General features: G+C 41.9%; 1 protein-coding gene across 1 annotated transcript in view; it reads right to left on the reverse strand.

Moving 5' to 3' along the window:
- The window catches only part of pik3c3 (phosphatidylinositol 3-kinase catalytic subunit type 3), a 122,648-nt gene that overhangs the window by 15,806 nt on the left and 92,086 nt on the right, over positions 1-14,756 (reverse strand). The window contains exons 18-20 of the mRNA XM_033037537.1: positions 12,776-12,860; positions 10,704-10,788; positions 1,114-1,188 (exon numbers count right to left, since the gene is read on the reverse strand). Of these exons, the coding sequence (XP_032893428.1) occupies positions 1,114-1,188; positions 10,704-10,788; positions 12,776-12,860 (245 nt within the window). The remainder of the gene's footprint in view (positions 1-1,113; positions 1,189-10,703; positions 10,789-12,775; positions 12,861-14,756) is intronic.

Genomic DNA, 14,756 nt, shown 5'->3' on the forward strand with positions numbered 1-14,756 from the left:
ACAAGTAATGAAAAATATATCAATAACACTCGGAAAATCGCTACAAAGCACAGTGCATTAGTCCAGTGCCTGTGTCAAGGCCCTAAAAATCAAAATACTATAGGTCTTTATCAGAAAGGGTATTGCATTCAAATCAACAAAATGTTTTAGAGAAAAAAGTGTGCAAGAATGCAATCCACTTCTTTAAAATCTGTCCAACATGTTCCATTATCTGACATCAGGTGGCCTTCGAAACCTGCTTGAAGGAGGACTGCGTGAAAACATGGCCCCTTGTCATGTTTAGCCAAAGCTGTTGGGTTTATTCTCAAGAGATTTCTTAGAATGTCTTTCATACAAAGCGGTTTGCTAGAAATGCTGACAAACATAATCGCACAAATAGGATGGATTGCAGTTGCAGGGTTCTAATCATTTAAACTCAAGAATATTAATATAGGGTGCAAATGACAATATATACTGCACCATAAACAAATTATTTGTGTCGTATATATTTCTCTGTTCTTATGCTGTTAAGCAAACAACCAAGAGTTATAAAATACAAAAAAGATAGTTAAAGGTTTCCAAGCAAAAAACATCTATCTTTGTTCGTATTGTCAGCTTTTCTAAAGGGAAGAACATATCTTTTTAAATATGTATTTAGGAAACTAGAGTAAGCGTGTGCATGTCTACATGAAAATAATGTTTAAAGGTTAAAATGACTACCAATGTAACATTTGCACCGAATAAATCAAGACTAAAATCGATACTAGGTTTTATTTTCCCCACCCCAACTTAAGCATATACACAGGATTTTTGTATTAGATCCTTGCATTGATTTAAGATTTATTTATTGTTCGATATTTTCAGGCCTGTGCATGAATCCAATTCAGATTCATAGACAGCCATCTGCTACACAACTTTTTTAATGTCACAAAATAGACATACAGTGCCCTCTGCTGGATGTTTACTCAAACTGACTCTAAATTTAAGATAAGCCAAATCTTCGAATGAAATCAGCAACAAATGCATCAAGTACATAGCAGAATATTTTAGAAATAAGGCAGGTTGTGAAGCATAAACAAAAATGGTAAAGATTCTGGATTACAAAAGCTTCTGAGATATTTCATGAAAACTTGCCTGTCCTTGTTAATAGAAGGTTATCCAAATGCCGATCTCCAACTCCAAGTATGTATGTAATCACACAATATCCAGCTGTCAAAAAAAATTAAAGATGTTCAGATGACACTGACCAGAGAAATACAATATTTTTTGTACTGAATTTCAAGCAAATTCCAATGTTGCAGCTTATACAATGATATTTTAAAAATAACTCCACAACGTTTGCTGTTACTATAATGTTGATAATAATCATTATTGGAACATTAAACCTAACTGAGTGTTAAAATTGATAAACTTTGTGTCACCCTGCCTCTTGAAATTTACATCACAAAAACCGCGCAGCATACAATTCTTTCATTGGAGATTCTTCTCTGCTAATGTAATCTGTAGAGTCACTGTGGATTGAGTTGAGGAATTGTAAAGGCAAGAAGACACTAATTGGTGTTATCTACAGACCCCCAAATAGTAGCCCGGATGTAGGGTGTAAGTTGCAGCAGGAGTTAAAACTGGCATGTAACAAAGGTAATGCCACGGTGGTGATGGGGGATTTCAATATGCAGGTAGACTTGGAAAATCAGGTTGGTTCAGGACCCCAAGAAAGAGAGTTTATAGAATGCCTCCGAGATGGATTGTTAGAGCAGCTTGTAATGGAGCCGACCAGAGAAAAGGCAATTCTGGATTTAGTGTTGTCCAATGAACCAGATATGATAAGAGAACTCGAGGTAAAGGAACCGCTTGGAGGTAGTGATCATAATATGATTAGTTTTAATCTGCAATTTGAGAAGGAGAACGTTAAATCGGAAGTGTCAGTGATGCAGTTGAACAAAGGGGACTATTAAAGGGGAGCTGGCCAAGGTAGATTGGAAAGGGATCCTAGCAGGAATGACGGCGGAACAGCAATGGCAGGAATTTCTGGGCATAATCCGGAAGACACAGGATAATTTCATTCCAAAAAGGAAGAATCTAAGGGGAGTAGGAGGCAACCGTGGCTGACAAGAGAAGTTAGGGATAGAATAAAACTAAAATAAAAGATGTATAACACAGCAAAGAGTAGCCGGAAGCAAGAGGGTTGGGAAACTTTCATAGGACAACAGAAGGAAACAAAACTGGCAATACGGGCTGAAAAGATGAAGTACGAAGGGAAGCTGACCAGGAATATAAAGAAGGACAGTAAAAGCTTCTTTAGATATGTTAAGGGAAAAGAGTAGCAAAGTCAAATGTGGGTCCCTTGAAGGCAGACACAGGTGAAATTATTATGGGCAACAAGGAAATGGCAGAAGAGTTGAATAGGTACTTCGGATCTGTCTTCACTAAGGAAGACACAAACAATCTCCCAGATGTAACCATATAACCATATAACAATTACAGCACGGAAACAGGCCATCTCGGCCCTACAAGTCCATGCCGAACAATTATTTTCCCTTAGTCCCACCTGCCTGCACTCATACCATAACCCTCCATTCCCTTCTCATCCATATGCCTATCCAATTTATTTTTAAATGATACCAACGAACCTGCCTCCACCACTTCCACTGGAAGCTCATTCCACGCAGCTACCACTCTCTGAGTAAAGAAGTTCCCCCTCATGTTACCCCTAAACTTCTGTCCCTTAATTCTGAAGTCATGTCCTCTTGTTTGAATCTTCCCTATTCTCAAAGGGAAAAGCTTGTCCACATCAACTCTGTCTATCCCTCTCATCATTTTAAAGACCTCTATCAAGTCCCCCCTTAACCTTCTGCACTCCAGAGAATAAAGACCTAACTTATTCAACCTTTCTCTGTAACTTAATTGTTGAAACCCAGGCAACATTCTAGTAAATCTCCTCTGTACTCGCTCTATTTTGTTGACATCCTTCCTATAATTGGGCAACCAAAATTGTACACCATACTCCAGATTTGGTCTCACCTATGCCTTGTACAATTTTAAGATTACATCCCAGCTTCTATACTCAATGCTCTGATTTATAAAGGCTAGCATACCAAAAGCTTTCTTTACCACCCTATCTATATGAGATTCCACCTTCAAGGAACTATGCACGGTTATTCCCAGATCCCTCTGTTCAACTGCATTCTTCAATTCCCTACCATTTACCATGTACGTCCTATTTTGATTTGTCCTGCCAAGGTGTAGCACCTCACATTTATCAGTAGTAAACTCCATCTGCCATCTTTCAGCCCATTCTTCCAAATGGCCTAAATCACTCTGTAGACTTTGGAAATCCTCTTCATTATCCACAACACCCCCTATCTTGGTATCATCTGCATACTTACTAATCCAATTTACCACACCTTCATCCAGATCATTGATGTACATGACTAATATAGGACCCAACACAGATCCCTGAGGCACCCCACTAGTCACCTGCCTCCAACCCGACTAACAGCCATCCACCATTAACCTCTGGCGTCTCCCATTCAGCCACTGTTGAATCCATCTTGCTACTCCTGCATTTATACCCAACAGTTGAACCGTCTTAACCAACCTTCCATGAGGAACCTTGTCAAAGGCCTTACTAAAGTCCATATAGACACCATCCACTGCTTTACCCTCGTCAATTTCCCTAGTAACCTCTTCAAAAAATTCAAGAAGATTAGTCAAACATGACCTTCCAGGCACAAATCCATGTTGACTGTTCCTAATCAGACCCTGTTTATCCAGATGCTTATATATATTATCTCTAAGTATCTTTTCCATTAATTTGCCCACCACTGAAGTCAAACTAACAGGTCTATAATTGCTAGGTTTATTCTTAGAACCCTTTTTAAACAATGGAACAACATGCGCAGTACGCCAATCCTCGGGGACTATTCCCGTTTCTAATGACATTTGAAATATTTCTGTCATAGCCCCGGCTATTTCTACACTAACTTCCCTCAATGTCCTAGGGAATATCCTGTCAGGACCTGGAGACTTATCCACTTTTATATTTTTCAAAAGTGTCAGTACTTCTTTTACTTTGAAACTCATAGTATCCATAGCTGGAGGACAGAGCATCTAAGGGGGTAGAGGAACTGAAATAAATTTTCATTAGGCGAGAAATAGTATTGGGTAGGCTAATGGGATTGAAGGATGATAAATCCCCGGACCTGATGGTCTGCATCCTAGGGTCCTCAGGGAGGTGGCTCTAGAAATAGTGGACGCATTGGTGATCATTTTCCAATGTTCAATAGATTCAGGATCAGTTCCTGTGGATTGAAGGATAGCTAATGTTATCCCACTTTTCAAGAAAGGAGCAAGAGAGAAAACGGGGAATTACAGACCAGTTAGCCTGACTTCGGTGGTGGGAAAGATGCTGGAGTCAATTATTAAAGAGGTAATAATGGGGCATTTGGATAGCAGTAAAATGATTAGTCCAAGTCAACATGGATTTATGAAAGGGAAATCATGCTTGACTAATCTGGAATTTTTTGAGGATGTGACAAGTAAAATGGATGAAAGGGTGCCAGTGGATGTAGTGTATCTAGACTTTCAGAAAGCCTTTGATAAGGTCCCGCACGGGAGACTGGTGACTAAAATTAGAGCACATGGTATTGGGGGTAGGGTGTTGGCATGGATAGAAAATTGATTGGAAGACCGGAAGCAAAGAGTAGGATTGAACGGGTCCTTTTCAGAAAGGCAGGTAGTGGCAAGTGGAGTGCCGCAAGGCTCGGTGTTGGGGCAGCAACTGTTTACCATGCATATTAATATTGGAAGAGGGAATTAGGAGCAACACTAGCAAGTTTGTGGATGACACAAAACTGGGTGGCAGTGTGAGCTGTGAAGAGGATGTTAGGAGGTTGCAGGGTGACCTGGACAGGTTGAGTGAGTGGGCAGAGGCGTGGCAGATGCAGTATAATATAGATAAATGTGGTTATCCACTTTGGCGGTAAAAACAAGGGGGCAGATTATTATCTCAATGGGGTTAGGTTAGGTGAGGGGGAGGTGCAGCGAGACCTGGGAGTCCTTGTACACCGGTCACTGAAAGATGGCTTACAGGTACAGCATGCAGTGAAGAAAGCTAATGGAATGTTGGCCTTCATAACAAGAGGATTTCAGTATAGGAGTAAAGAGGTTCTTCTGCAGTTGTATAGGGCTCTGGTGAGACCACATCTGGAGTATTGTGTACAGTTTTGGTCTCCTAATTTGAGGAAGGACATCCTTGTGATTGAGGCAGTGCAGCGTAGGTTCACGAGATTGATCCCTGGGATGGCGGGACTGTCATATGAGGAAAGATTGAAAAGACTAGGTTTGTATTCACTAGAAATTAGAAGGATGAGGGGGATCTTATAGAAACATATAAAATTATAAAAGGACTGGACAAGCTAGATGCAGGAAAAATGTTCCCAATGTTGGGCGAGTCCAGAACTAGGGGCCACAGTCTTAGAATAAAGGGGAGGTTATTTAAGACTGAGGTGAGAAAAAACGTTTTCACCCAGAGAGTTGTGAATTTATGGAATTCCCTGCCACAGAGGGCAGTGGAGGCCAGGTCACTGGATGGATTTAAGAGAGAGTTAGATAGAGCTCTAGGGGCTAGTGGAGCCATGGGATATGGGGAGATGGCAGGCACGGGTTATTGATAGGGGACGATCAGCCATGATCACAATGAATGGCGGTGCTGGCTCAAAGGGCCGAATGGCTTCCTCCTGCACCTATTTTCTATGTTCCTATGTTTCTAATATACTTACAGTATTTTCACTTGGTACATGTGAAAATAATAAATCAATATGAGGATATGAGTGAAGGTCTCGCTCAAGTTAACTGGAGAAGGTTATTTGAGGGGAAGGAACATCGGTCAAGTCGGATGTTTTTAAAAGTGTTCTGACAAAAGCTCAGGTGAAGTACATCCCTGTTAAGATTGAAGGGCAAAGCAGGCAAACGTAAGGAAGCTTGGCTGACGAGGGAAATTGAGGCATTGGTCAAAAAAAAGAAGGATGCATGCGACAGGTATAGGCAGCAGGGATCAAGTGCATCCCTGGAAGAGTTTCCAGAGCTAAGGAGTAAACTGTAAAAGGAAATGAGAAGGCCAAAAAGGGGCCAGTAGATATAGTGCCCTCCATAATGTTTGGGGAATAGACCCATCATTTATATATTTGCCTCTGTACTCCACAGCTGTAATTTTTACACGGTGAAACCAAAATGTATAAAAATGGCCTTTAATAAAATCTGACAATGTGCACTTTAACCACATGTGATTATTTTCTATTACAAATATCAAATTGAGGAGTACAGATGCAAATAAATAAATGATGGGTCTTTGTCCCAAACATTATGGAGAGCACTGTAGCTCTGGCAGGTAGCATTAAGGACATTCCCAAAAGATTTTATAAATACATAAGGGGGGAAAGGGTAACTAGAGAGAGTGGGACCTCTCAGGAATCAAAGCGGTCACCTCTGTGTGGAACCACAGGAGATGGGCAAGGTCCTCAATGAGTATTTCTCCTCTGTATTTAATTAGAAGAAAAACAGTAGGATGGAGGAACTTGGGGCAGTCAATGGAAGTATCTTGAGAGCAGTCAGTGTTAGCGTCGAAGAAGTACTGAAGGTACTATCGTGTATGAAGGAAGACAAATCTCCAGGGCATGACCAGATACATCCAAAGACATTGTTGGAAACTAGAGAGGAAATTGCGGGTGCCCTGGTTGAAATTTACGAGTTGTCCTTAAATACAGCAGAGGTGCCGGAAGACTGGAGGGGAGCGAAAGTTGTGCTTCTTTTCAAGAAGGGCTGCAGGGAAAATGCTGGGAACTATAGGGTGGTCAGCTTAACATCTGTAGTTGGAAAGTTACGAGAGAGTATTATGAGGGATTGGTTGTACAGGCATTTGGACGGGCAAGGGATGATTAGGGATAGTCAGCATGTTTTTGTACGTGGGAGGTTAATATCTCACAAATCTGATTGAGTTATTTGAAGACGTGACCAAAAAGGTCGATGAGGGCAGAGCTGTAGATGTTGTATACATGGATTTCAGTAAGACATTCGACAAGGTTCCGCATGCTCTGGAAGGTTACATTGCGTGGGATCCAAGGATAAATAGCTGAATGGATAGCAAATCGGCTTCATGGAAGGAAGCAGAGGGTGATGGTGGAAGGTTGCTCCTCAGACTGGAGAGCTGTGGCTAGTGGTGTGCCTCAGGGTTCGGTGCTGGGCCCGTTACTGTTTGTCATCTACATCAATGATTTGGGTGAGAACATACAGGGCAAGATTAGCAAGTTTGCTGATGATACAAAAGTTGGTGGTTTTGCAGATAGTGAAGATGGTTGTGAAAGATTGTAGCAGGTGGGCGGAGGAATGGTTGATGGAATTTAATAGAGAAAGGAGAGGTGTTGCATTTTGGGACGTCTAACAAGGGCAGGACGTACACAGTGAATGATATGCCTTTGGGGAGTGTTGTAGAGCAGAGGGATCTAGGAGTGCAAGTGCATGGTTCCTTGAAGGTCGAGTTACAGGCGGATATTGTGGCCAAAAAGGCTTTTTGCACATTGGCCATCTGTCAGAGTATTGAGTATAGACATTGGGAGGTCATGTTGCAGTTGTACATGACTTTGGTGAGACCACATTTAAAATATTGTATTCAGTTCTGGGCACCATGCTATAGGAAAGATATTGTCAAGCTTGAAAGGGTTTAGAGAAGATTTACAATGATGTTGCCAGGACTAGAAAGTGTGAACTATAGGGAGAGTTTGAGTAGGCTGGGTCTCTATTCCATGGAACGCAGGAGGATGAGGGGTGATCTTATAGAGGTGTATAAAATCATGAGAGGAATAGATTGGGGAGATGCATAGAGTCTTTTGCCCAGAGTAGGGCCAGAGGACATAGGTTCAAGGTGAATGGGAAAAGATTTAATAGTAATCTGAGGGGTAACCTTTTCACACAAAGGGTGGTGGGTGTATAGAACAAGCAGCCAGAGGAGGTAGTTGAGGCTGGGACGATCCCATCGTTTAAGAAAGTTAGGCAGGTACATGGATTTGGAGGGATATGGACCAAGCGCAGGTAGGTGGGACTCTAATCATTTTACTCCAATGCTATTCCTTCTTACAAAAATACGGTACATGTTAATAATGCCTGTAACAGAAGTAAGTAAGTAAGTTTATTGGCCAAGTATTCACATACAAGGAATTTGCCTTGGTGCTCCGCACACAAGTAACAATATGACATACAGTGACACTTACAAATGACTCAGAAATCACTAAACATTACTAATAATAAAACATTAATGATGAAACACCATTGATCAAGCATGTGAACCAACAAAATACCAGATCAAAGGGAGGCTACAGATTTTTGGCTGTTGAGTAGAGCAACTACTCGTGGATAAAAACTGTTTTTATATCTGGCTGTGGCAGCTTTGACAGAGTCGCCTTCCAGAGGGAAGTGATTCAAAGAGTTTGTGGCCAGGGTGAGAGGGGTCAGAGATGATCTTGCCCGCTCGCTTCCTGGCCCTTGCAGTGTACAGTTCATCAATGGAGGGAAGGTTGCAGCCAATAACCTTCTCAGCTGATCGGACGATTCGCTGCAGCCTCCATGTGTCGTGCTTGGTGGCTGAGCCAAACCAGACCATGAAGGTGAGAACAGACTCTACGATGGCCATATAGAATTGGACCATCATTGCCTGTGGCAGATTGTGTTTCCTCAGCTGCCGTAGCCAGTACATACTCTGTTATGCCTTTTTGACTGTGGAGTCGATGGTCGCCCCCCACTTAAGGTCCTTGGAGATGATGGTTCCCAGGAACTTAAAAGACTCCACAGATGTGACTGTGGTGTTGATGATGGTGAGTGGGGTGAGGGGAGGGGGAGCTCTCCTAAAGTCTACAAGCAATTCCACTGTCTTAAGAGCATTGAGATCCAGGTTGTTGCAATGGCACCTGGACGCCAGCTGTGACACTTCCTGTCTGTCGGCAGATTCCTCCCCATCCTGGATCAGTCCAATCAGGGTTGTGTCATCCGCAAACTTGAGAAGCTTGACAGAGATGTCTGTGGAGATGCAGTCATTGGTGTAGAGAGAGGAGAGGAGAGAGTACACGGCCTTGCGGTGCTCCTATGCTGAGCGTTTGCGGGTCCGAGATGTGCTTTCCTAGAACAGTGGGACCGAGAACTGTACCGAGAACAGTGCCCCAATAGCCAATAAATTCCAAAAACCAATCTTACTTGACATTCAACTAGGGCGGCATGGTGGCGCAGCAGTAGAGTTGCTGGCTTAAAGCACCAGAGACCCGGGTTCGACCCCGACTACGGGTGCTGTCTTTACGGAGTTTGTACGTTCTCCCCGTGACCTGCGTGGGTTTTCTCCGAGATCTTTGGTTTCCTTCCACACTCCAAAGACGTACAGATTTATAGGTTAATTGGCTTGGTATAAATGTAAATTGTCCCTAGTGCGTGTAGGATAGTGTTAATGTGCGGGGATCCCTGGTCGGTGCGGACTCGGTGGGCCGAAGGGCCTGTTTCCGCACTGTATTTCTAAACTAAACTAACCCTCAAACACAGCACTCCACCTCAACAATCTCACCGATAATAGCCACTCCTGAATGGCAATTCTGCGAGTACTTGACTTCCAGCAGAAGCAATAACTCTGCAAAACTAATCACTGCTTTTTAAATGCCCCACGATGTTAAATTTGTTCCCAGTCATGTGTGTGACACATAACTCTACCATTAATTTCAAAACACCAAGCATGTGACCAAAGACAAATTTACACCCTTGTGTCTATGATTCTCTCATCTACATCGCATTTTAATCAAATAAATAATAGACAATAAACAATAGGTGCATGAGTAGGCCATTCGGCCCTTCGAGCCAGCATCGCCATCACTGTGATCACGGCTGATCATCCACAATCAGTACCCTGCTCCTGCCTTGACTCCGCTATCTTTAAGAGCTCTATCTAACTCTTTTGAAAGCATCCAGAGAATCGGCCTCCACTGCCTACTGAGGCGGAGAATTCCGCAGATCCACAACTCTCTGGGTGAAAAAGTTTTTCCTCATCTCCATTCTAAATGGCCTGCCCCTTATTTTTAAACTGTGGCCCCTGGTTCTGGACTCCCCCAACATCGGGTACATGTTTCCTGCCTCTAGCGTGTCCAATCCCTTGATAATCTTATGTTTCAATAAGATCTCCTCTCATCCTTCTAAATTCCAGTGTATACAAGCCCAGTCGCCCCATTCTTTCAACATACGACAGTACCGTCATCCCGGAATTAACCTTGTGAACCTATGCTGCACTCCCTCAATAGCAAGAATGTCCTTCCTCAAATTTGGAGACAAAGACTGCACACAATGCTCCAGGTGTGGTCTGACCTGGGCCCTGTACAACTGCAGAAGGACCTCTTTGCTCCTATACTCAACTCCTCTTGTTATGAAGGCCAACATGCCATTAGCTTTCTTCACTGCCTGCTGTACCTGCATGCTTACTTTCAGTGACATGCTCATTGAAAATCCATAATGCAAAGAAACACTGAACGTCTTTATCAAATACACATGGTTTTACTTAAAAAGAACCTAATCTTACATTGTACTGAATCGTTACATCTCAATTATGGCTTAATTACAACCCAGAATTCTAAAGGATGGAGAGATGCTACTATTTAAGCAACACTGCTGCATTAGGTGCAATATTCTACTGGAATAATACTCACCACAGCTTTTCACATAAGTGTCCATTACTTCAGCACTGATACCAGAAGGACCTTTTTCACTTGGGGCATGTTTTCTGAAAAAGTTCTGGAAAAGTGCAGAATTGATGGCATTAGGAACAAGGATGTTTTGGATCTGCATTTTTATTAACAACTCGTTTTCTTCCTCTTATAAAAGAGGAAGACATACCTATAATTACTAAATTATTGTGATTCCCTAGTAGAAAACTTGCAAATTTTTATAAATGAAAATTAAACTGAAGTCACTAACCTTTTCTGGTACTGATTCCAGCACAGGGAAGAAGCTGCCTGCAGCAATGCATTTCTACTGTAAGTGTCCCATAAGGGTGGGTGGACGATTTGAAAATAACCTAGAAGAGGGTTATTTGCATACTTGACACTATTAATTCAGATTTAATCAAGTGCTGGTTACGTTCTTTTTTGGCAGATGGGTGGAGGTGGTGGAAAGGCAAAAAATAAGTTTTATCCACACATGGGAGTCTTTGGGTTAAATCAGTATAAATCTTAAATAAATTCAGATTATTATCTGAATGGTGTCAGATTAGGAAAATGGGAGGTGCAACGAGACCTATGTGCCCCTGTACATCAGTCACTGAAAGTAAGCATGCAGGTGCAGCAGGCAGTGAAGAAAGCTAATGGCACGTTGGCCTTCATAGCGAAAGGATTTGAGTGTAGGAGCAAGGAGGTCCTACTGCAGTTGTACTGAGACTTGGTGAGACCGCACCTGGAGTATTGTGTGCCGTTTTGGTCTCCTAATTTGAGGAAGGACATTCTAGCTATTAAGGGAGGGCAGCGTGGGTTCACCAGGTTAATTCCCAGGATGGCAGGACTGACATATGATGAAAGAATGCATCGACTGTGCTTATATTCGCTGGAATTTAAGATGAGAGGGGATCTTATACAAACATTTACAATTCTTAAGTGATTGGACAGGCTAGCTGCAGGAAAAATGTTCCCCATGTTGGGGGAGTCCAGAACCAGGAGTCACAGTTTAAGAATAAGGGGTATTTAGGACTGAGATGATGAAAAACTTTTTCAGCCAGAGAGTTGTGAATCTGTGGAATTCTCTGCCACAGAAGGCAGTGGAGGCCAATTCACTGGATGTATTCAAGGGAGAGTTAGATATAGCTCTTAGGGCTAACAGAATCAAGGGATATGGGGAGAAAGCAGGAACAGGGTACTGATTCTGGATGATCAGCCATTGACTGGCAGTGCTGCCTCGAAGGGTCTATTGACCTACTCCTGCATCTATTTTCTATGTTTCTAAATAAACACACAGCTGTAGACCAACTTCGTTTGAGTCAGCGACTGAAGGAAAAAAATACATTTGGGAACTTAGCAATTGGTTGTAGTCCTTAGTTACCCCAGTTTCAGCAACGCAGATGAAAACAACAGAAACATTACTGTGTTCTTAGAAGCACACGCATGGCATGGTTTATGATAATTAAATAAATTAGAAACCAATGGTTTTCTTTTTACTTCAATTGGAATGAGATAAATTTAAACAAGTTTAAGCAGTCAGGGGGCATCGTGAGCTGACCTAGTTTACAACGACAGGTGTGTATCCGATACCGGAGATTCAGTTAAGGAGTTAATGTAGTTTGACAATGAAGTATGTACTGCTGTGATTGCAGTATCATTTTATTTAATCCCACATTCTCAAAGATCTAAATTGTTGTTATGTGATTATTGAAATAGTGAATGATTGTTGAATTACATCTGAAGTGCTGCTGCTTAATCTGAATGAATATATTTTAGGCAAACAAAACAAAAGGGACATAAAATGGAAGGTACACAAAAATGCTGGAGAAACTCAGCGGGTGCAGCAGCATCTATGGAGCGAAGGAAATAGGTGACGTTTCGGGCCGAAACCCTTCTTCAGACGGGTTATTTCCTTCGCTCCATAGATGCTGCTGCACCCGCTGAGTTTCTCCAGCATTTTTGTGTACCTTCGATTTTACAGCATCTGCAGTTCCTTCTTGGACATAAAATGGAATTCACTTATTGGTTCTCTTTTGAAAAGACAGATACAGAAAATTACAAATTTATTTCACCTGTATACTTCCTTCTGTAGCCAACACTTCAGCAACAGGCACAGATTGAATAAACTGCATGAACCCTGAAGAAGAGTTTAAATATTACTGAAGAATAAAACAAGAATATATGGTGCATTCAGTTTTATGCAAGGGCATGCCACATTCAATATAAACATGTTTAAAAGTTGCCAAGTATCACACCTCATTTTATTATCCAAAACATGTTCAATCTTTCCTATGCTTGGTATGAACAAGCAGCTTGGTTAAAGTACCTACTCATCGTGTTCATGAAATGGAATCAAGCAAGACAGTGAAACAATTTAAAATGCATTATATTCTGCTCACTGACCTGTTTACCTGTCCAAGTGCATTGATGGAGACATGATGCTTTCACAACATTAGAATTTTACAGGCAGTGAAATATGCTGCCAAATTATTCATTCAACTCAAAACAAAAACTACTAAGCAATCCAATGTTAAATATAATCAATCTACCATATAGGGTTGGCGTGGCGCAATAGGCTAAGTGTTCGGCTGGCGACCGGAAGGTGGCCGGTTCGAATCCCGCTTGGAGTGCATACTGTCGTTGTGTCCTTGGGCAAGACACTTCACCCACCTTTGCCTGTGTGTGAATGTGTGTGAGTGATTGGTGGTGGTCGGAGGGGCCGTAGGCGCAGAATGGCAGCCACGCTTCCGTCAGTCTGTCCCAGGGCAGCTGTGGCTACAGAAATAGCTTACCACCACCGAGTGTGACTGAGGAGTGAATGAATAATGCGATGTAAAGCGCCTTGAGTATTAGAAAGGCGCTATATAAATCCCATCCATTATTATTATTATTATATAGCTTATTACTGACACATGCGACTTTCAATATTATTGGGTGACTTTTGCATGAAGACAATACATGCATTTGAGCTTTTAATGTAGATATTAATGGGAATATGAAATATCAGGAAAACCATTCAAATTCATAGCACTGCTCATTAAGAAGGATTAAGACTGATCATCAACTTCAACTCCACCCACCAGTTCTGTTCCCAAATCACTTGATTTCCTTGGAAAACAAAAATCTATTAATCATTTTTTAATGTAATCCGTGTATGAGCAAATCTGTGCTCTGGCTTCTTAGAGAATTCTAAAGATCGATCTTCGTGAAGAAACTTTTGTTCATCTTGGTTCTACCTGGCTGCCCTTTTACACAATGACTGTGACCTCGTATCTGGTACTCTTCGAACCAGAGATTCAAAATAATAAGAGCCAAGATGAAGATAGCATATCGGGATCAGCTGGGAGAATCTCTTTTTCAATGGCCACACAGTAGTTAGCACGACTGTCTCACAGCTCCAGGCACCCAAGCTTGGGTGTTGTGTGTCTGAAGTATACAAATTCTACTATAACTACGTAGGTTTCTGCTAGATGTTCCGTTTTTTTGGTCATACATAGTGGTCGCATAACTGACCATTGTAAATTATCCCTTAATGTAACACCAATGTGGTTAACTCTTCATTGCACTATGGAAGTTGTGGTCAGCATTCAATTGCATTAAAATTACATTAAAACAAAATAAGAACAAAACTGAAGTGCATCAACCTAGATATCATATCTGATCACCGCAAAGTTGTTCGCAGCTCAACCAATTTGGCCAAGTTCTCCTCAGGAGGACTCTGGGCCTGGTATCTAAATCGGAAGTAGTATTCCACACAAGTAACTCTACTTCAACTATATGTGTTTCTTCCAGATGCTAAGGATTCCTCCCACGTCTCAAAGACATGGGAATAGGTAAATAAATTGCTACTGGTGTATGTGGGTATCCCGATGAGAGTGAATTGAGGGCAAGTTAATAGAAACATGGGAGAACAGGTTACAGGGAAAATTAGCGAGGGAACGGGATTGCTCTGGGAGCTTGCATAGACTCAATGAGCCAAATGATAGAGCTCCATCTATCTTGTAAGGTTGCCTAGAAAGAAGCACTGTGGCAGTACGAGATGGTGTCTTACCA

Source organism: Amblyraja radiata, chromosome 1, assembly GCF_010909765.2.
Source record: "Amblyraja radiata isolate CabotCenter1 chromosome 1, sAmbRad1.1.pri, whole genome shotgun sequence".
Classification (NCBI taxonomy): domain Eukaryota; kingdom Metazoa; phylum Chordata; class Chondrichthyes; order Rajiformes; family Rajidae; genus Amblyraja; species Amblyraja radiata.